This window comes from Telmatherina bonti (genome assembly GCF_933228915.1).
Source record: "Telmatherina bonti genome assembly, chromosome: 1".
NCBI lineage: Eukaryota > Metazoa > Chordata > Actinopteri > Atheriniformes > Telmatherinidae > Telmatherina > Telmatherina bonti.
The window spans coordinates 37,279,940-37,303,058 of record NC_136619.1 but is presented as its reverse complement, the minus strand read 5'-3'; the positions used below and the strand labels follow the sequence as shown (position 1 = coordinate 37,303,058).

At 37.3% G+C, this 23,119-nt stretch overlaps 1 protein-coding gene across 1 annotated transcript in view; it reads right to left on the bottom strand.

Moving 5' to 3' along the window:
- The window catches only part of mapk8ip1b (mitogen-activated protein kinase 8 interacting protein 1b), a gene marked incomplete at both ends in the record, with an annotated part of 52,905 nt that overhangs the window by 15,036 nt on the left and 14,750 nt on the right, over positions 1–23,119 (bottom strand). The window contains 2 exons of the mRNA XM_079243820.1: positions 4,861–5,118; positions 20,369–20,480. Coding sequence (XP_079099946.1) covers positions 4,861–5,118; positions 20,369–20,480 — 370 coding nt within the window. The remainder of the gene's footprint in view (positions 1–4,860; positions 5,119–20,368; positions 20,481–23,119) is intronic.

Genomic DNA, 23,119 nt, shown 5'->3' with positions numbered 1-23,119 from the left:
AAGCCGAGTGCATCTCTGTGTTGAGATGTCTGGTAATAAGCCGAGGCCTCTGGTGGAGTGTTTTCCTTCGCTCGACTGTCATCTAAGACTGTCACTCTCAGCCGTGTTAGCAGCTTCATGTGCCGCCTCTGCTCCAACCACTTATACTTGAGCAGCAAATTAAAAGGAGGAAAATGAAGGATAAATAAGTCTAAAAACTCTGTAGGTTTACAGAAAGAGGATAAAGCACAAACACATAACATCATAAATCACAACAGATGCATTTTATAGCAGATAAAGCTTTAAGATTGAGTTTAATAACAGCAAATAATACATTTGTTTCTTGATTGTGACAGAAAATACAATACCTCCACTTTATTTGCATTTTTCCAATCACACATTTTGTCTTCACAGCATAGTGAAGACAAAATCTTTTGTTAGATTTCACCTCACCAGCTTTTTTTTTCGTATTTAATGATTTTGTTTTTGCATCTGAGAAAAAAGTAAAAGCGTAAAAAAAGACTCCATGAAAACAAGAGTGAGGATTATGTAAGTTTGAATCATTTTCCTAAACAGCAATGTAACAATAGAGGGATGATAAATAAACTGCACTGATTATCTTCACCTTAATTCTTTATTAACCCAGTATTTTGTTTTTTTAACATAAAAAAAGAGATTTACACAGGTTAAAGATGGTGTAAAATATTATTTTTCTGAAACAAAACAAGGCCAATAACCAAATCAAACTATCTGACTCAAATATATTTAAGTCTTAAAATATAGTAAATATACTATAGGCAGATGGCTGCCTGTCCTTTAGCCGGGTTCTGCTGGAGGTTTCCGTCCTGTTAAAAGGGAGTTTTTTTCTTCCCACTGTCCCCAATTAGCTTGCTCAGGATGGGAGATTTCCTTATATAGGCTATTATGAATTGGCTTTCATTATGTTTTTCTGTCTGTAAAGCGTCTCGAGATGGCATTGCTGTGATTTGACACTATATAAATAAAGTTGAATTGAGTTGAATTGAATGTCTATCTAATTGCTTACAATTCAAAGGAAACAAGCTGAAAGTTCTGCCATGTACAAATGACCAAAATGTTATTGTCTGCTTGTTTGCAACCCCAGGCTAATATGTGCGGGTGTTTATAGACTGTAGTCATTGTTATGAAAATGCACTGGCTTCTTCTGTATTCTCTGCACACTACTTTATTTTATTTAGCAAATCTGGCTTTATGTTACAAGTAGCTTATATTACACTGCATACCAAAATATCCATTTTAACTTAGAACATCTCAAGGTGCATTCACACCAGTTCTTGATCAAACACTAAATTGCTTGTTGGGAAAGTTTGCTTTGGTTTGGGGAGGCATTAATGTGAAAGCATTGGTGTCAGTTCACTTGTGTGTGATGTTTTATGATTGACAATGGACCTTGAGTCTGATAATAATAAGGATGATGATTTCACAAAATGTGAGAGGCAGACAACGACTGTGGCGGCGGCCATTGAACTAAAAAAGTAGATGAACAACTTTTATTGCACATCAATTGCTTTGTTTCTTTCAGTCAATCCTGATACAGAACTGCTTCGGGTGAGGAGGTGGAACTGAATGAACCAAACCTTGCTCAAAAGGGTCGGTTAGTTTGACTTAGTGCCGAGTGAAAGCAAACTTAGATCAGCTGAACGATACAACCCCTAATTAAACAGAGTCCTCATTTGTACTGAGTCAAGCAGATTATTAGGTGTGAAAATGACTGTAGCTGGAAGAGCGATTAGAGCTAAACTCACATCAAGAGATGAGCAGCTTTATTATCCAGACAGCTTCAGAGACGGCGATCTGTGCAATAAAACTTCATAAAAAGCTCATTTCAGTGCATAACAATCTCCTTAATTTTCCAGATTAAAGTCTTGTGCATCTGAGTACTTATTTCTGATATAACACACAACAGCAAGAGGTTTAAGTACACTGCATCTCATGATACTGCTTTTCGCAGAGCCTCGCGGCTCTGATCCTCATCAGTGCTGTGATTGTTCGACCACAGAAATCTTGTCCGCTGCCAACTGATGCAGAACTAAATGTATATTTAGCATTTTACATATCCACTGACCTAGAAATGGTCACTGAGTGCTGCATTTCCCCAGTTCTTCTCTTACAGTACTCATTGTGAGGAAAACTGCCTGGAAATGATGAGAAATACATTACAGCACCTCATCTTATTGGCTTTGCCTGCACTGTCAGAACTGTGTGAACTGCCTTAGCCTGCAATTAAAGAACTAAACTTTTCAGTGTATTAATAAATTAATAATAAAAGATTACACTATAGCCCACACTGATTTTTCTTTAACCAGTTCTTTATCTTTTATATAAAAAGTAAGTTGTTTTATCTTCCACTGTATACATTTGTAGTATTTTCTTCTAGCATTCACTGTTTAACCCTAACCCTCTTTTTGGGGCATTGAGAGGAGTTGAACTCGTAATTGTAATTACATTAAAAACATGTTTTCCTTTAATTAACTAAACAGTTAAAGCTTCTCTATTTTAAATGTGCTGGAGAAAATATGTCTGTGAAAGACGGCTCCATCAGGATGCAGAAACAAAGCTAACTGGCTGTATATTTTGCAAATCTACTTAGTACAGTGTAGCATTTTTATTTTTAAAACAAATAAAATAATTATTTAGTTAGCTAAAATTCTAAACAAAAATTGTCTTTCCAAATACATTTTGAAATTTTTCCAAAATTTGGAGCAGCATATTTCTGTTGCATTCCTAATCAAGACTTCCACTTAGCTCATTTATAGTGAGTTATTTTCATATTGTTTTGTTTTTTTCCCAACAAGGAGGAAAGACACAAGTATGACAGAGATCAATTAGAATCCATAAAGATATAAAACGACACGTTTTCTTTTTTTATAAATGTATGCAAAGATGATGCAGAGGGCTTCTTTATGCATTTACAAAGAATGTAGATTATCATCTTTCTAAATTTAACAAAATTAAAAAAAAACAAAGAAAAAAAACAAAACATGTATCATGCTGATTCAGCAAAAATCATTAGAAAAGAATGGAGAAAGAAAAAAAAAGTACTTTCTGAATATGATAGTTATAAAGGACACACAACAAAACGCACATTGGCTAGGACAATGAGCTTGTTTACACCACTCGGAGATCTGGCAAAGATCAAAGTGCAGACAAATATAGAGCTGCTCTGTTCACTGTGTGTGTGTGTGTGTGTGAGAGAGAGACAGAGAGATGAGAAAATTCACCATTTCATTCATAACAAAGTCAAAACTATACTCACATTTCAACTCAAACTGGCATTACAGGACAGATTAATGAAACTAAAAGTCAAAAATGGATATGAAAGGTTTAAAGTTTGCTTTAAAATGTTTTAATTCGATCCCCTCAATCATATATTCATTCACTGAGCAATATACTTTTAGCTTATAGTATCTGCAGCAGACTAGAAGCTGAATTCTAGTTTTAATTTGAAATAAATTTTCTTCAACAAATATTAAAGTAGTTTAATTGACAGTAGGTCAGACACCGTATTAATATAGATAATGTTAAACTGATTTATTTGAAAAGAATTATGACAAACCGGCATTAAAGATTATGTTAATATAATTGTTTAGGTTATATGGAAAAAACAAGTTGATCTTTAGAGCGCACATGGTCTAATAAATCCACTTTGCAGCACCTGCTTAGCAACAAAGACATTGTTCCAGCTACTAAAGAGCAGACGGTTGCCGCTAAAGGGTTTCAAAATCCGACAAAGTAACAATGAAATGTTGCTCCTTTGATGCTCCAGGAGTCGTAAGAAAGATGGAAATATGGAAGTCAGATGGAAGTCATGAGGACGTTGAAAGGGTGGAAGGGCTAAAAACATAGTGACGTCAGAAGTCACATCATCACCATCCTTACCCCACCTCAACCCTAAACTTCCATTACCTTCATCAACTTATCATTTTTAACCACATCACAATGCATTTGGTCGGCGGGTGTGACCAAAATTTGCAACAGTAGAGCTGCTATACAGGATACCAGTCAGCTGTTGGAAGCAATCTGGATTTCACTGGTTTGGTACAGAGACCTTAATTGTCCCTTCTAATGGTGGAAAATGAATCTAAACGATTTAAGCATTTTAAGTATTTGTGTTAAAATAAAGTAACTATGATGCCTGAACTTTACCAAACTGTAAACAGAGAACATCCATCTATAATACCTGTAGACACAAACACCTCCATGTTCAGATAGTGTCAGATCTGGTGTTGATTTACAACAGCAAACAGTTTGGTTCTGCATACTTCTCATTTTTACTCGTTTGACACATACAAACACATCCAAATTTTTTTTAAAATGCTCACTCATGTTGGTTTGTCTAGAATTCCATAACACTCCACATTCTGCAGCGTGCACCCTTAAATCTAAGCAAAGAGGCTAAAAGTTAGCCTGAAAACGGACTTTCTAGACTAAATGTCCTCCCTTCTAAGGTTGGTTCTCATAAAGCATGACATACAGAACACAAACACACACAGTCACGAGCTCCAACAGTATTCAAGCACAGACAGAGATGGGCACCAAAGGGGGAAAAAAAAGTGTCTCGACAATCAAAGTTATTGTTTAGGAGAGAAAACGCATCCTGTCAGAGAAACAGTTGTAAATTCAGAGGTCCTCATTTCCACAGCCACGTTTTGTGAGCAGAAAAGAAATCCAGACAGGCAGGCATCACAGCTAGATGTCATTTCCACCAAAACATTTGATCAGTATTCAGTCAGCTGCTAGAAGCAGTGCGTGTGTGTGTGTGTGTGTGTGTGTGTGTGTGTGTGTGTGTGTGTGTGTGTGTGTATATGTGTGTGTGTGTAGATGAGTTAATTCGATTTCTACCTGTGTGCGTGGCACAATTGGAAAGAGGTTAAGGGTCGTGGGTCTCTTGGGCCGGTAAGTATCCATGGTAACAGGTGCTGCAGGGTCCTTGGTGACTGGTGGAGGTGCGATGGCGGATGCCTTCGAGGACCCCTTATCTCCGTGGTAACTGTCAGCACCGTCGATGAGGTCCAAATGCAGCATCTCTGCCTGAAGCTGGCCGACCGCTCCTAGCTCCGCCTTCCCCGACATGCTATTGGTTCCTCGCCTCACACGGCTCTGTAGGGATTGGAGTAAGCATGCCATCAGTAGAAGCAAAGAGAGAGGGAGTGAGATAGATGGAGAGAGTGTGTGTGCATAGGATGAGGGGATTGAACCAATTAGAAGCAGCTCTGTCTTCAGCAACAACAGAGTCACTGCCAACAGTGGACTGCTTAAAGAACAGAACAGAGACTATTTATAGCAGTCGCTTCCATACATGTTAGTATTTATCTGTTGTCATGAAGTGAGGGAAATTCTCTCTGGTTGCTCTGCAACATCATGGATTTTACTCTCATTTTCATTTTGGTGAAGTATTCTCACCTTATCAGCTAATAAAACATATTTTAAGGTTGAGTCACAAGTTTTATTAATGTATTAAACTACACATCAGTCATGACGAATATCTACCTGCTATATTATTATATAGTGTTATAATATTATTATATTCAGTTAGGGCCAAATCATCAGCAGGGATTTGTTTGAGGAGAAATGATTCAAATGTTTGTTATATTGACAGAAGTGAGTGCTTATCTTGTCTATGCGTACTGTAATTTTTCTGCTCATTATGGGATGTTTGTCCTATTGACTCCTGATCTCAGAAAATGACAAACTTCCCAAAACATTCAGTAAAATATCACAACATTTACTGTACATTATGAACAAGAACATCATTTTCTAGATCTGTGTTTGTCCATCCTGGTCCTTGAATACCACTGTCCTGCATGTCTTAGATGTGTTCCTGCTCCAACACATCTGATTCACGTTAATGAACCTCCTCACCATGTTCTTTGCAATCCTGCTAACAGCACACTCATTTAAAGCTGGGGTAGGTAATGTTGCTCAGAGACACCCTTTTTTACTCTGGGTGAAGTGGTTCCTCGTCCTGATAGTAGTCTGTACATTTTGTAATAATGAACAATAAGAAATATAGTTAGACCCCTCAGTTTACTGTAAATCTGTAAAAACTCTGACCAATCAAAACGTTTGGGATGAATTGAAGTTGTTCATTTCTTCTATTTCATGAGCTTCTTCACAACTGAGAAAATGCAGGAAGGGTTTTCCCGGCTCGGTTTATTTGCATCCTCCCGCTAAACAGCTGAAAAAGAGAAAATCGTTGGTAGAAAAAGCTGCGAACTAGAAGAGAGTGCAAACCTCCACCACAGCATTTAAAAAATTCCTGGATCCAAACGATGATCTAGATCACCACCACAATTAAATCTGTTCTTCCTTTTCATATTTCCAACAACTCCTGAAAATTTTATTAAAATCCGTCCATAACTTTTTGAGTTATCTTTAACACAAACAGATAATCGCTGGTAAAAACATAACCTCCTTGGCAGAGGTAAGAACATAGCCTCGCAAGCACAAAACCAGAGGGGGAGGAGCCAAGACAGGGAGCTACTTTCACATTCTGCTAGCTCCCCAACATTACCTACCCCAACTTTAATTCAGGTGTGTTAAAGTAGAGTTGCCTCTAAAACCTGCATGTCGGTGGTACTTGAGGACCACTGAGAAACCCTGTTTTTGTTTTTTTTTTTGTTTTTTTTTTTGTCTTGTCCAGCATTTAGGCAGGCAGAATGATGGTCTGGATGCTGTGTTCTGCTGAGCAAATTTTCTCTGCCAAGGGAAGCTTTATAGATATAATGATCCCCTTGACTTTCTGAATTTTTATTTTATTTCTATGTTTATTTTGTATTGTTGTTTGAATTGTAGAGTTTGTACTGCTGGACCAGAGAGGACAGACAAAAGACAGAAAGAGAAAAGAGAAGAAACACCTCATAAGAAAAGGGAAAGAGATAAAGGGAGAGAAAAGGGAGAGAAAAAAACAACAACTAAAAAATAACCCAAAAACAAAAAGAAAGAAAACAACCTACAGATGTATACATACACACATACAGGCACACACATACATATACACACACATACACACGCATACATACACATACATATACACACACGTATACACACATAATATATATATATATACACAAATATATACATATGTACACATATACATATACACATACATACATTTACACACACACCTCTATGCACACACATACACACACATACATACGTACAAACATATACGCACTTGCCAGTATTAACACATATACATACACATACAAGCCAACTTTAGATCATAGTAACTAAACTATGAATCTAAAAAGTTAAATATAAATGAGAAACAAACAGAAATGAGAAAACTAGCTGCTGTTAGTGAATAAAACTGCGTGACGACTCGGTGACTGTGTCACATGCAGAACATGCAGAGTGGAACGTGTTCCGGAAAAGGTGATCATGCCAGTGTGACCCTTCCCACACAAAGGCAAGAGGCACGCCAGGAGTACCCCCGAGACCAGGGCCATCGGCAGCCATCCCCAGGCGCAGACCCCAACCGCCCCACCCCGGAGCCAGCCATGCACCGACCCAGGAGGAGGCAGAGGGGGGTCCCAGCCAGAGTCCCCCGCAGTCAGGGGGAACAGGCCCCAGCAGGCCCGGACCAGCGAGAAACCCTGTTTTTGATACATTCTTTAATCCATAAGTGCTTGAATCTCAGGACCCATTCACACCTAGATAATTATAGTCTCTCAGTTCTACTGGGTGGGGAATGCAATGAAGTTTCACACATTCATTTGATTTGATTTGCTCTCACACTACAATCAAATGAACCAAACTGTCTGGACAAAATCATGCAGTTACAACAACTGCTAGCTAGAAGCGAGACTCCCTGAAACGACTAACCTAACCAGGAAGAAGAAAAGCAAGAGGAAGAAGAAAATCCTGCCATCAACGAGCCAGGACTGAAAACTGCTCATTAACTGGAGGTAAAAGACAGAGCAACACCAAATTCATTCCATGTTGAAGTTTCTGTTTCACTTTGGCTTTCAAAACAAATACTCCTCACTAAAACATACCCAGGGAGAGCTAATTTAAATATTAGGCTCAACATTCTAACTTTTAATGCAGTACCGTCATCAGGTCAAGATTTTATTTTGTGCAGCAGCAACTAAGTAATATTTATATGGATAGCACTTTTCATTTAAATAAAAAAAAAAAAAATCACAAAAAATCAGCAGCATATATATATATAAATACTGGTAAGTTTAACAATGAGTTAATGGATCTTTTAACACCAAAAGTATCATATTTGATACACACAGTTCTTGTCATCTCTGCACCATTTAAATGACTAAATCTTTCTTTTATACAAAGCTACAGATTTCTTCAACCCCTAGAGTGACTTTATTGATGTCAGCACCAGTCGTTCAATAAAATGGTCGCAGTTCTGTCTGTGAATTGTTATTCATATTAAAAATGACATGATTTTATATAAAGACTCAATTAAAGTTCATGTGATTTATTGATTCAGCCTTTATTATCACAGAAGAACACACTGTTTTTCTTTTGCAAATCATAGAAACTGAAACACATGAGCATCATGTGAGAGACACCTAAAAGGCAACAAGCTTGAAAATAAAGGATGCAAACACACACACACACACACACACACACAAACACTACATACCCATTCTGTCAGCTCTGGCAACATCACTTATGAGCCTATTACAGTCTTTAACTCTCTCTTTGCTTTGCACGTTCTGTATAACACAACAGATACAGAGAACAGAGAACACATGCACAAGCCAGAAAAAGAAAAAAATGAGTAAAAAAATGTCTTGAATTAAAAAAAAATTACATAAATCATGGGGATCATGGTGAGTCAGATAATCTGAGAATTACAAGATTAGTTTTACAAACTTAGGATGTAGTATCTAAAGCTCATAATGGGTTGACAGATCACTAATGTTTATAATTTATTTATCATTTGCCATCAAAAGAAAGGTTTTACCTGGAGTTTACAGAATTTAGTATAATTCTAAAAATCTAATTTAGACCAAGCTAGTTCATAGATAAGGAAAAACTACAATCTTTTAATACCAAACCATATCTACAAACAAGTGTGTAGCAGCTTAACAGTTGTAATAACACTCAGCTGTTAAAGTGCCCACACACAGAACAGCTCAGACATTTTTCAGAGAGAAGATGCAGAGTAGTTCCTGACATTCGTGCTCAGCCGCAGACAGCAAGCTAGCTCACAGTGGATGAATGGAATGGAGGTTAATCCATTTCTATCGGCTAGGTGTTGCTTCAAGCCTATTTGTATGCAATAAGACACTCATCCCAGAAATCTAAAGGTCTCTTTCTCTGCAGAAATAAAGAAGCCTGTGTGCATGAGAAAGCTGCTGTAATGGTTTGTGGCAAAAGCCAGAAAGTGTTGAATAGGGACTAAATAGGGAAAAAAAATGATTTTCATGGATCTTTGCTGTTGAAACCAACATTTCTAAATATAACAGAAAAACAAAGCTTCCTTTAATCTCAAATCCTTGAAATGTTGCCCAGGAATGATGTATTTACCCCATATTTTTACCTCTGGCCATAATAACAACTAAATACTGTTCAAAGCTTCTGTTACTTAAATGTTTGTTACATATTGAGTTATAGTCTTAAATTCTTTGCCTTTTGTTTAACTGAAAGACCAACACATCACATGACATACTGCTGACAAACCAGATGATTGTGCTGGACTGGAGAAGACTGCTAAATGTTGCTTTGTTGCATTGCTCAAAGCAAACATTACTAACTATGGGGATAAAATATAGTTTTTAGCATGCTATGAATGATAAATATTAAAATGACAAAACATGACAGCTTGGGTTCTGAAGAACTCTGACATATTAATCTCCAGTGAGGTAATACAACAACAATTTGTCTTACATTCTTCCACCACACATCCATTTTTTTATCCCATCATCCATCACTTAAAATGTACTCATCTTGACCTTCAAACACATCCATGCATTTGTGATGCTGAACATGTGAATTGATCCGTCCACCTTGTTCATGCATCCTCACACATATGTCAGTCCAATAATCAATATGGCAATCAGACCTCCTTCTATCAAGCATTGTTTCTTCCACTAGTTCATCATTATCTATTCATCATAAATCTGTCTGTCCATCCATTAGTCCATCTATCAGTCTTACTTCTATCTATATTTATTTATCTTGTTTTATTGACCCCTTGTCCTCTTAATTCAGTCCATCCCTCAAACTATTCATCCTAAATAGACACTTAATGAACTCCTCAGTGTGATGATCTAAGAAAATATGCTATAAAACGCTCCTCTTCTGGCTGTATGCTCAGCTCGACCGTTGCATACTCCTGTCTACGTCTCTAATCACAGCCATCACTATTAAATTTCTCCTTTACTCTCCCATCTCCGCCCCTGTTCACCTTTTCAACCCACTAAGAAAAATCAATAACTGTTAATGCACTGAGCTTTTCTGTCACAACACATGACAACAAATTATGGCTGGCCTCTTTAAGAGAGGCCTGCCCCTTGTTGCTAAGAGACAAGAGGCTCTGTGACTGGTAAGGTGCTGTTGCCCTGAAGATACTGTGATGCTCGGCTCTCTTCCAATCGCAGCAGTCGGAGCAGAGGAAACACAGCCAACAGGTTAAACAGAACAAAACAAGAATTGGCTGAAAATGTCAAAACGCCCAAAATCCATAACTGAAGTGTAGAGTAAAAAAAAAAATGTAGATGATCTACTTAAGCAATATAAGGTAAAATTATTTGTCTGGTGTCCAATCAGACCTAAAATTGTGTTAACTCAATACAGACATGGCTCTTTGATAAAGATGTATCATATTTTATACATGCAGTTTCTGAGACCTTTAGCATCTCTTTTTTAATAAAAATGGGCTCAAAACCCTGTTGTATATAATCTAATACCCCCTCGTAAATGCATTAATACAATAATGCACAATAATTTCTACATATTAGACAATAATAAATGGTAAATAAACTTAATATACTTTGTTCAGGACTTCAGATAGAAAAAAAAAATCTCCCCATTTTTTCCTGGGTCAGAATTGAAATGATTGAGTTTTAATGATCCTTCACTTTAATAACATGAAATTGATAATTTAGAATAACTAAATAATGAATGATTGCAACAGTTTCTGTCAGCTCAGTAGAATATTTAGATTATTTTCACTCTGCATCCATAGCCTAAGAGGTAGCAACAGGAAGTAACTAAAAAGACAAAAATCAAATAGCCTATTTAGATAAAATAAATCCAAGCAAAGCAAGAAATATTACAATATTTTTAATATTCTTGTCCAAGCAGCCTGAATAGTGTACAACTCGTCTTGGATAAGTCATTGTGTACAAATGTGAAGCACGCCTAGAGTTTTAAAAAAGAAAAACTTATATTCTTTCTTTCAGTTTTGACTGATTTTAGGAACAAGTTGAAAAAGTCGTCACACTCTAAATTATAAAATCATGCTTAACATTGTTGCTAATCAAACCAATCAGTCTCAGATAAGAAAGTACTGCTATACACACACATTATATCCATGGTGAAAAGAATGGAGCATTTGCAAACACTCCTCTCAGTGGTCATAGGATGTGATGTTAATGAAACTCACAATAAAAGGGCTTCTCTTGTGTCCTTTTGAGATGATGAAGCAGCAGCTTTCGCTCCACTGTTACCATGTATGGAAGACATGACGTGAGCAGTATCTATGGGGGCAGTGTGTGTGTATGTGAGCATGTGTGTGCACTGCATGTATTTTAGGCTTTGACACATGCAGTGGGTGAGAAAAACACTGTTGCCATGGAAATAGGTCTCCTCATCTTCTTGTTAGCTTGCCATAAATGTCCTTTAAAGAGTTTAAAGACATTGTGATCTGAACTAGATGAATTCTATCATCTCTCTGAGCACCAACGTTAAGATATCGTTGCCATTACATTAAAATATATCTGAAAAATATGCAGACTATTGTATGAAAAAGTGTGTGAGCCAATTTACAAAACAAAAAACCTTTAACAACATTAATGTACATTTTAAATCTGCCTATTTATGAAGATACATTAAAATATGTGTAGACAGCATGTTGTATTAAATGAGCCAAAACAGCCTGTGATGAATTATTCTTATTATTATAAAGCTACAAAGTTAAAACTTTTAGTTAAATTAGAAGGTTTCTTGTTGTATCTATACATGTTTGCTACATAATAAGAATTGCTTCCACATAGTAAATCTGAGTGAACATGCTGTGATTATGTGTCTCTATGGTCACTTATTTGTAATTGCCCATTATGGCTGAGCCCACCCTAACATATCAGCCTTTCACACAACAAAAATGAATGCTCATCGAATCCATTCACCCATACAAACATGCATGGAAGCGCACTCCTCTGCCTCTCTGCCCCTGAGTGGTCGTGATGATAATGCATGCTGTCATCTCATGTCCCTGAAGAACAGCAAATCTTTTGTTTTGTCTGGACTTGAGCTGCTCCACATTAACCCTTTATGACTACAGCACTGTGCATGCTAATTTGCTTTTTTTTTTTTTTTTTTTTTTTTTTTAAATCTTCTGACTACAAAAACACATTTTAACCACCTATGATAAATGACACAAAATGATGCCTCCCCCCAAAGCAAAAAAAAAAAAAAAAAAAGACTAACTGAAGTGAAAAACATAAAACATATCATAAAAAAGCATGTTTCCAAAAGAATGAAATTGCTCTGAATAGTTTGTTTACTTTTATGCATTTCTTAAAAGAAGTTATGAAAAATATAAATAACTTACAGAAAATTGGCAGGTACAACACTGACATCTTGAGTCAACATCAAGATTAAGAGCAAGTTAATCATCAGACCATGCTGAGCTGCAAAGAATCCAAGTCCCAGAGGAAAAAAAAAAGATCATTAGAAAAGAAAAAATAAAATATTTGTTTTTGTTTTCTTCTTTTCCAGAAAAATGTAAAGAAGAAGAGCATTCTGTTGAAATATCCACACTCCTACAGACTGGTGACGTATCTGAAATGTAATCACAGCCTCTGGTTTCCTGTTGCCGAACTTCACTTCTCATCCTGTCCACTCCATTATCCAGAGATCAGCCAAAGCTCTACCAGTGTCTCACCAGAGGAATAGCCATAAGGTCAGGCTGCCTCAGCTTAACTCTTATCCTGGCTTTTTTCTTTCTCTGGCTGGGTCAATGGCTCTCCTTGTATCAATGTTAAGTGGACATGTCTGGCTGATCTGAGCATCTGCTACACTTAATCCCAGCTCATATTTACTAAAGCTGAGTGTATCTCTTTGTTGAGAATGCAGAACTAATACATCATTCAATACAAATGAAAAACTCTGTAAAAGAAAATGCATTTAATGACAATAATTTACAATAGATTTCATAAATGCTACTCGTCCAATAAAGGTTTATGTTGAGCCAGTAAGCAAATTTCAGGTCAGTCAGTTCTGCACTACTGGAAAGTGCTACATGTAGCCTAGGAATATGGGTGAACTAACTAGATGTTCTAAATTTTGTTTAAAAATTAAATAAAATAAATATTGTATAAAAATTCATCTTAAATAACTTTTCTGAGGAAGGGCCGAGGCCTGAAACATCACTACATTTTTGCTTGGTGAATAAAACACACTTGGAGCTATTTTAAGTGTGCAGAGCTACATTTTTTTCCCTTGTTCAAATTTTTCTTTGGTTCTGGCACCTGGTCTCATCATATGAGGATGTGTGTGATTTTAACTTTTTCTAATTAAATGTACGGACTTCTGTCTAAAAAAAAAAAAAATCTTACTAAGATTTTTTAGGTTAAAAGAGCTATACCTTGCAAACCTGAATTTGAATGAGCAGCGTAAAAAATGAATGAATGATTTAAAAAAATGAGATTGTATGATATTGCTGTTAGAATAAAAAAAATGTAAAGGAATGTAAACATTGGGTGAGCATAAATGGTTTGTTTATTTGTGTTAGCCCTGCAATAGACTGGCGACCTGTCCAGGATCCACGCTGCCTCTCGCCCAAAAGCTGCTGGGATAGGCTCCAGTTACCCCACGACCCTTAATCGGAATAAGCGGTTTGGATAATGAATGAATGAATAAATGAATGAATGAAAACATTTTTTGAAAAGGCTATAAAGTTCTAGCAAAAAGTAACTATGTGGAGTTTTCTGTCTTAAGATGATTTTGCTTTGAGAACTTTGAACATCATCATTTTCATTCATTCATTCATTCATTCAATTTTCTTAAACGCTTAGTCCAATTAAATGTCGTGGAGAAGCTGGAGCCTATCCCAGCAATCACTGGGAAATATATTTTCATTACATTCTAAGTAAAAATAATTCAACAGCCTGCATCGTGAGTCAAGTTTTACCAAGTATGTTTTACCATTTAAGCCTTTTAAGCCCACAGCACAACGTCCAACGCTCGTCCTTGGAGAGGTGGTTGTTATGCAAGCTCCAGCTGCTAACTGGAAAAGCGGACACGGACACGATTAACTTTTACTCATCGTTTTTACTCAGCAGATTTTTGCAAGATTTTAATATTATGAAGTACATTTTTCTAAGTTAGAAAAACTAGGAACCAAATTAAAATATCTTTTTTCTAAAAGTAAATCAAAGAATTATGTCAACTCAAGCTAATTTAACCACATTTTTCCAGCATACACGCAACATATTCCCATTTTTAAATGTGAATATGTAAAATGTGAACCTAGACTGTTGTAACACCGCTTTAATGTATTCAGCATGCCCTGTGAACCACATCTAACAGACCAAACAGTTACACACCCTTAACCTGCTCTGCTGAGGCACCTGTCTGCAGTGTGTGATGTTCCCTCTATGTGATAGTTAATCATTGATGAGACAAGGTACATCCTGAGACTCCCCTCAGATGAGCTCACTGATGAGGTCACCACTAGTGGTGTGTGCATTGAATGAGGGCTCCCTCTCAGTGGTGGGCGTCTCATCTGTCTTTTCATACATTTTTAAACACACATGTATCCATCAAACATGGCGTGTTTCAAAGAAGAGGATCCCATGTAGGGATTACTGATGAAACAGGACAGAGAAGCCCACTGATCAGAGCGCTGTCACATTTCCTCCCCTGGCTCTCAGTCAGCATTATTAACGTAATTCCAAGTTGAATTCTTGCATGTTGGTAGTTACAGTACTTCTTTTCTTTGAAGATCAAGGAGTCACGTTGTAATCCAAAAGACCTCCGCAACCCTGGTTGGTGGGTTATATGACCGCTTTGATAATTATTTATCTCTCTTTTAAATGTTTTTTTTTTCTTTTATGTTGTCATGTTGTACAGTTAAACAGTTTCTAGAACCAAAAACAAGTTAGTGTGTAGGGCTGTGACCATGTGCTTTTGTCCCGATTCAATTTGATTCCAATTTTTAGGATGCTGATTTGATTTTAACAATGATTTTCACAATTCTTTGATATAGGTGATTTTTGTAGATTAAAAACAAAAAAAATGTATAATTTTATTTTTCTGACATCATTTTTTTAAAAATTTCAATTGAGAAAAAACAACACAGTAGCCAGACCATCATTCTGCTGCTATAATGCTCAAGAAGACAAGTAAAAAGATCAATAAAAATAATCAAAATGACAAAAATTTATGCAAAAAATCCTGATATTTGACTTTTCAATTCAATTTTCCCACCCCTATTAGTGTGTGTGAGAAAGTAGTCTGAGTCTGATCTTTCAGTTTGAGCTGAAGTTTAGTTTTATGACAGCTGCTGATAGCAAACATGCAGATCAGTGTTGAGATGCTGGTGCATTTTTCAGACCCTGGATGAGTTGATGTATCTTGTCAACAACTTATGAAAATGTGGATTAACATCACTTCACTAAAAGAGTGGATTTTGTTAACTTTAAAAAATTTCAAACAAATGCAAATTCTAAAATTGCACAACAACAAATAAATCTCATCTCAAATGCATTATTTATTCCATCAGAAAAACTGCTCAGTCACTGTATTTGTAAAAATGTCCTATATGTTAGAAAAAGCTCATTCTCAGGTTGTATTTGTAGTTTAAAAGCCTGCTTCCCTTTACATCATCAGTACATAATTGTGGTGTTTAAAAAGAAAATGAGAGGCTGCACCCAGTTAAAGACAGAATCAGTATGTTGGAGAAACAAACAAAAAAATACAGCAGTGATTATTTCAAAGCTGTAATATCCTAAAGCATAATTTAACAACTCCGCAGAGCCTCATGGGGAAATGATGAATTGTCAGTTTTGTTCTGTTCAGCAGATGAAGCACAGCTGGAGAAATGATCTGGAGACATCTGCAGGAGAAAAGGAACGAGGTAGTACATGATGTACACCCACATGGTTTCATAGCCTGTGGCTACCCGTCGTTTATGAATTTAATACAACACAAAAACTAAGACAATATTTCTACAGTAATAAAAGTTGCGTACTGCTTGAGAAATGGAAATTTTCAGTACAATTTTTTAGGGCCTTTGTCATAACATACTAAATGTATTTGTCATCCAATCAACACTGCAGGCACTTCAATGACATCAAAAGTGATACTGACATAAAACTACAACCACTTTGGTTGATACTGATTATCAGGGATTGTTAACATAGCACAGTGTGGGAGTAAATGCAGAGTAATACACTGTCACCCACTTTCATATGGACAGATGATATGACTCCCCCCATCCAAAATTTAATTTAGGATTTTAAAAGTGTTAGTGTGCTTTTAGATGTGTAGTTGGGCACACCATCTCTATAAACCCCCTACTATTAAACAATATACCTGCACATGCTTACTTTATAAGCAAGCAACAATAATGACGGACAAGCTCAGAAACGAAACCTGCATAACAACCTGGACACAGAAAGCAGCAGGATGCTTTACAGCAACACATAAATAAGGTGGAAACAAGAAGCCAAGTAGCAAGAACAGACTTGAATTACAGACTAAATTCAGCTTTATGACTGACTTGCTGTCTTCTCGAATACCTGACTATCTCTGTCCATTATTGCTCCCTGTACTGAGCTTTGATATTTACACTTCCCTACCTATCTTATCCAAAATGTGCTGGGTAACCAAAAAAATAACACAATCTACAACAAATGCACATGCAAAGAGACATAAGACATGGATGGTAAGCACAGTTTTCCACCAGCAGAGTCTGCTCGTTCCCTGCAAATCCCTTTAAGATCTATTTAGTCTCCTTACACAGAGCTTAGTTTCATAAACATATTGAGTGACACATGAGGTTTGCTGTCGCTGCTGGTGTCAGAGCTGTCTTATGTTTTCCATTAAAGAACTCATTCAGATTCTGATCCCTGCAAGGTCCCTGCAAGGCGATGAGTCATCAGCGTGCACACATACACACACACACACATCTTCAAGAGAGAGACCTCACATTCAGCAATCTGTGCTAAAATGAGCTTTTTGGATAAGAAATAAAAAGGATGACTGGTTTCTGAACCTCAAAATACTCCCTGCTCGCTGCAATAGGAGTCATTTCCCCATTAGTCAGACATGTGCTTCACTAAATGATCAAATAAGAGTTAAAAAAGAAAAAAACAACTCTCAACCTTCCTGTTGCCTAGGATACTATAGCAGAGCTGAATGGAGGAGGAGGTGATGATGGTTTCACTGGGAACAGAGCAGGAGAGATCTGACAGAATAATAAATGTAACCTCGCCTATCTCCCCCCCCCCTTCATCCTACTTCAGATCTCTCCCTCTACTTACATTTCCCTGTTTTAATCTATGAACCATCCAATTTCATGGTAGCGATAGTATCGGGTCTGTATGCCCTAAAACACATTAAAAAAAAAGCCAAACTAAAGAAACAAAACAAACTCTTGGAGGAATTCAACTGACAGCAAACAGCTCACACTGAATTATTTAGGTAGCTATGACAGAGCTGCACAGTCACATAAAATCAGACTCAGGGTTTTTATAGAGCGCCTCTTTGCCGTCTGTCAGGTCTCTTTGCCTCTGGTTTGTTACCTCTTCTGGCAGGAAACTAAACAAAGCAGCTGTTCAGGACAAAACTGTACAGAGGGAACTCCATCAGCTGTGCTCAGACTCACAAAGGTCTGAAAAAATTATATATAAGCATTAACCACCTAACCAGGGGGATAATGCCTGCAACTTACTGTTACATTAATACAACAGACATTGAACACATAAACAGCTGCTCTTTGCAATATGTGTAAATAATTTACATTCCTGTACTTCTCTCATGAACGGAGTGAAATGTGATGATTCATTGCATTAGAGTTATGTAAAATATCAAGAGCCCATAAAACATGCTTATGTGCAGCTTACTGTATATTATTCCCACACACATAATGATTACTAGCAGTTGCAGAAATGAGCAACACTTTTGCACAAAACATCAACATGTGCGAGAAAGATCCTGCTTTCAAAGAGAGAGCAGCTAACTGTACACGTACTCTGGACATAACAATGCATGTCCGAAGTCCTTCCACATGACTGGCCTCTCCTTGAGGGCATTAGCACCCTCTCTAGTAGCCCTTCTCCCAAAACTACATTTTGCTGACTCAACCTGAAATCTGAAATCAACCTGACTTTTGACACTTGAGTTGGCAAAGAAGGAGTGCTTTTATCACCTCCTGATTAGTCAATTTTCCACACAATCACATCAAACAGAAGTTCATCTCGACTGTGATTGTGGTGTGGGTATGAGCAGTGTCACCCAGTTGCTCCAACATGGATCCAACAGCTCATCAAGTTCAGTGCAATGACCAGTTAATTTGAGTAAGGTGTGTTAAAGCAGGGAAACATCTAAAACCTGCTGGACACTGGAAGACCAGAGTTGAATAGTCCTAGTTCAGGGGTCTCCAACTCCGGTCCTTGTGAGGTACCATCCTGCAGGTTTTAGTGTTTCCCCACTGCAACACACCTGACCCAAATCAATGGCTCATTAACAGGCAGGTGCAGAAGATGACAGCAAGTTGTTGGAGAACCTTTTCAATTGATTCAAGTCTGTTGTATCAGGAAAACCCTAAAACCTGCAAGATGGCAGGTCACGAGGACAAGAGTTAGAGACCCCTGCCATAGCTCGTTATATTTATGTTATTACCTTCACCAAGGTGGAGGTTGTGTGTTTGGGTTTTGTCTGTTTGTTCACTAAAAGTTTTCGATGGATTTTGTTGAAATTCTAAGAATATTTTAAATATAAAATTAGGAACAAGTGATTGGATTTTAAGGGTGATTCAGATCACATCATGGATCCAGGATCATTTAAAAAACAATTCTTTAATTTTTATGTGCAAAAAAGTAAAAAATAAATAGCACTGGCTTGGTAGAGGTTTTCAGTGTTTGAGTGCTTCGCGTCTATTATTTCTATTTTTCATATTTGATTTTTTTCATTTTAACAGAAAAACCAGCTTGTCAGCTTTTAAACAACCATTTTCAGTGGTTGGGACATTGGATTCTGCCATTTGCCATGTGTATACCACAAAATATGGCATGCAGAGGTTGTGTGGTCACTTTATAAATTCCTCCAAGAGCCATCTGCAAAACACATGAAGTCACTGTCTTTGTACTCTGTGTATGATCAATATCAACTTGAGCTGATCTGTCAGTGAATGTCTTGAATGACAGATGTCTAATGACAGCAACATGAAGCTCTGAACCAGGACTGTGCGGCTCTGGTCCTCAGGGGCTACAATCCTGCAGATTTTTTATGTCTCCCTGATCAAACGAGCCTAATTAAAATTAAAAGGATCTCCTCAACAGTTTCTTGTCAAGTTCTGTCCAAGCATATTGACCCAATAATTTGATTCAGGGGCTGCAGCAGGAAACATCCAAAACCTACCAAACAGCAGCCTTTGAGGACAAACTTTGGATTCCTCTGCACTAAACCAACTCAAAATCACATCAGAGTGACATTGACAAGAGGATTGCATCTATAGAACAGAACGTTCTTGCAGCAGAGCTCTCAAGAAGCTGATGATATAAAATTGTTTGTGCAGATATACTGTAGCTAATAAGGCGAGTAGAAGTAAGTAAGTAGTAAGTAAGTAGAAGGTTAAAAATCAAGTCTACAGCTAATGAGTGGTTTCAGTCGATACGAATACCATCAATGGTTTGTTTTTCCTTTTATTTATTTTATTTTTTTCACCATCAATAGTTTAAAGTAAGCATCTTCAGTCCTGGTCCTCAAGGCCCAGTATCCTGCAGGTTTTCCTAATGTCCCTGCTGGAACACACCAGACTCAGACAAGCTCGGCATATGTCTGCTAAATACACTGTGATTTGAATCAGGTGTGTTGCAGCTGGGAAAGCCTGCAGAACACCAGTCCTCGAGGACCTGGATTGAGGGTCCTTGGTTTGAAGGAAATTAAACTGAAGACATTTCCATCCACTAGCATGGTGGCAGCTTACCTTTAGATCTGGACCATTGCAGTTGAGGCTCACCCCACGCTCATCTGTGATCTCTGTAATCTCTGACAGGTCGTCATCCTCAAACTCATCCAGACTGATGTCATGAGTCAGCCTAGTTTTCAGGGAGGGTGAGGTGGGGAAACAGAGAGAGATGAGGAGAAAAGACAGAAAACAAAACAAAAAAAAAAGACTTTTAATCCTATTAATCATTTTCCTTGGAATGCTTCTGATGTAGCTTCAGGCAGATTTAAAAATTCTAAGTCCAGAGGATGAAACACACATCAATAGGAGAATTGATTTATTGTGAAAAAGACTATTTCTTAGATGCATATTTGAGGTCAACATTGGATAAACACAAAGGTCACATTCACACCAGCCTTTTGATTGAAATCTTAGTCTGTTTGCTTGGAGAGTCCACTCTGTTTGGGGTGATGAGAATATGCAAACAAATTCTGATTCGGATTAAAGAAGCAGACTCGATCCACCTACAAACACAGGTCTTGGCCTGTTTCAAGTGGACCAAATACAGGCAGCGAACTACAAAACAAAGTGCATTGTGGGTTCAGCACATGACATCACGGTTAAGCATAACGAAAACATACATGCATGTGGGGTGCCTATTTCTGGCAGGGAGAAACAGGTCTTGGTCAGATGTGGAAGAATTCTGTAAAGGTTGTGCATCATAAAAGATCTCTGAGATCTGAGTCTTCTTCAGAGTCCATATAGCAGCTAGGACCAAGGCCCTGATGAGTTTAAAAAACCATAACCTTAAAATCAGCTGTAAAGCTGACAGGTAGCTGATGCAGTCTATAAGATCAGAGTAAGACAAGCTTTTCTGATCTGAGTTCCTGCTGCAGTTGTGATTCAGCCTTCAGAGACCGGACTATTACAATCTGTAGAAATGGTTGGATTCCAAAAATGTTCTTCAGGTGATAAAACACATTCTTTACATTTGTTGTTTTATTTCAAAAGATTCAATATTCAGAAGTCAAAAGTGACTTCAAGGTTTTTACCCTGTTATATAAAGTACAATGCCAGAGTTTGTAGTTTTATGTTAAGTTTCTCTCGCTGAGCATAAGTATCTGTGACCGCTATATCAGTTTTAGCCTAAAAATATCTCTATGTTTGAGACAAAATTGTTTGTCCACCTGTTTGCTATTTATAGAAATAACATATTTTCCTGGCAGCACTTAGGTCATAATAAGTAGGCTAAAAATGAAAATATACTGAACTGAGAAACCTCTACTCATGGGATTCTAACAAGGGCTGGTTACTCATTACCAGGATGCATGTCAATGACACAACAGCAACTAAAACCTTCGTAGGCTGAGAGAAAACTGAAGAAAATAACTTAAAAGTTTGTGTTATTTTCAAAGTGACCATCTCAATGCTCGAGCAAACTTGGATGAAGTTCTACATGCAAATTTGTATTTTGTCAAAAATACAAAAAAAAGGAGATTGTCTGCTCAGCTGAAAGGCTAGATTTATTTTTAAATCAGTAATCTAACAGGGAAAAAAGGAAACATAAACAGATAAAAAAGATGAAAAATTCAGTCAAAGCTGAACTTAGTTGCTAAAAAGCATCACCACCAAGCAAATGTCTTGGCCTCCAGACACTGGTGGGACAACTGGATTGATAAGCAGACATTTTATATGACTTCACCTCTCCTCATCTCTTGCATCCTAAAATCCACTGAGATATAAAACAGTATTGGAAAAAGCACATTTATATCTTCCAGGGAGGACTTAGGAGGTCTGATTGCTCTAGCAGCAGCAACCTTGAACATCCTCCATTGTCAGGCAGGGAGATTAACCGTTCCCATGTCTGCAGCAGGATTCAATTAAGTCCCAGTAAACAATGCTTCAGTTTTCCTCATGTGCAATCATGTCTGCCTATTATCTCTTTAGTCTGCAGGGCCCTGGCCACAGCAGAGCCTGGGCAGGGAAATGATATTAGGAAGCGTAAAACAAAGATGACAAATCATGAGAGGTACCAAAGAGAGCTGTCAAACAAACCCGGTGAACCTGGAGAGCTGAAATCCTACTGCTGATGGTGTTTTATTTGGTTACAGCAACATTTTCGGTGTCTCATAATGAAAATGCACACACAAATGTGGCGGTCTTCAGCTGTCATGTGTCAGGAGATGTGCATAGGAGCTAAAACAACTGAATAAAAACATCAGCTTCCCTCAATGATGTGTGAAATGAGGTGAGAGCAGGGCAAAGACAAAACGAGAAAGAGAGAAAGAAGACAAAGATATAAAAGGAAAGCAACAAATATCAATAAGGTATTTTAATTTACAATAAAAAGGCTGAGAAATTCTCTATAATGCTCCCAAAACAAAAACAACAGTCACACACTGTGAAACACGTGCTTTGACAACAGATCTCATTGCATTTACAGCTGCCAGTGTGATTAAACTGCTTTTGAATGTGCATTATAACATAGTTATTTTGCAGTAAAAAAAAAAATAAATAAAAAATAAAAATAGAAAAGAAAAAAAGGAAATCCAGACAATAGACTTGAATAAGCAACAACCCTCTAACGAATAATTTGTTATTAAAGCAAAGTGCAGTCAAACTACTTTTTCCTTCTAAAAGCAAAGCATGATAAATGCATCAACAAGGTAGTTTGTGGTGAATAAAAAGCAGCCAATGTATCCTACTTAGAGATAAATCTGCATTCTGTGCTTAATCCAGCGAGCCAAATAGTTCTAATCAAATGATTAGAATTAAGATTAGCTTAAGTGG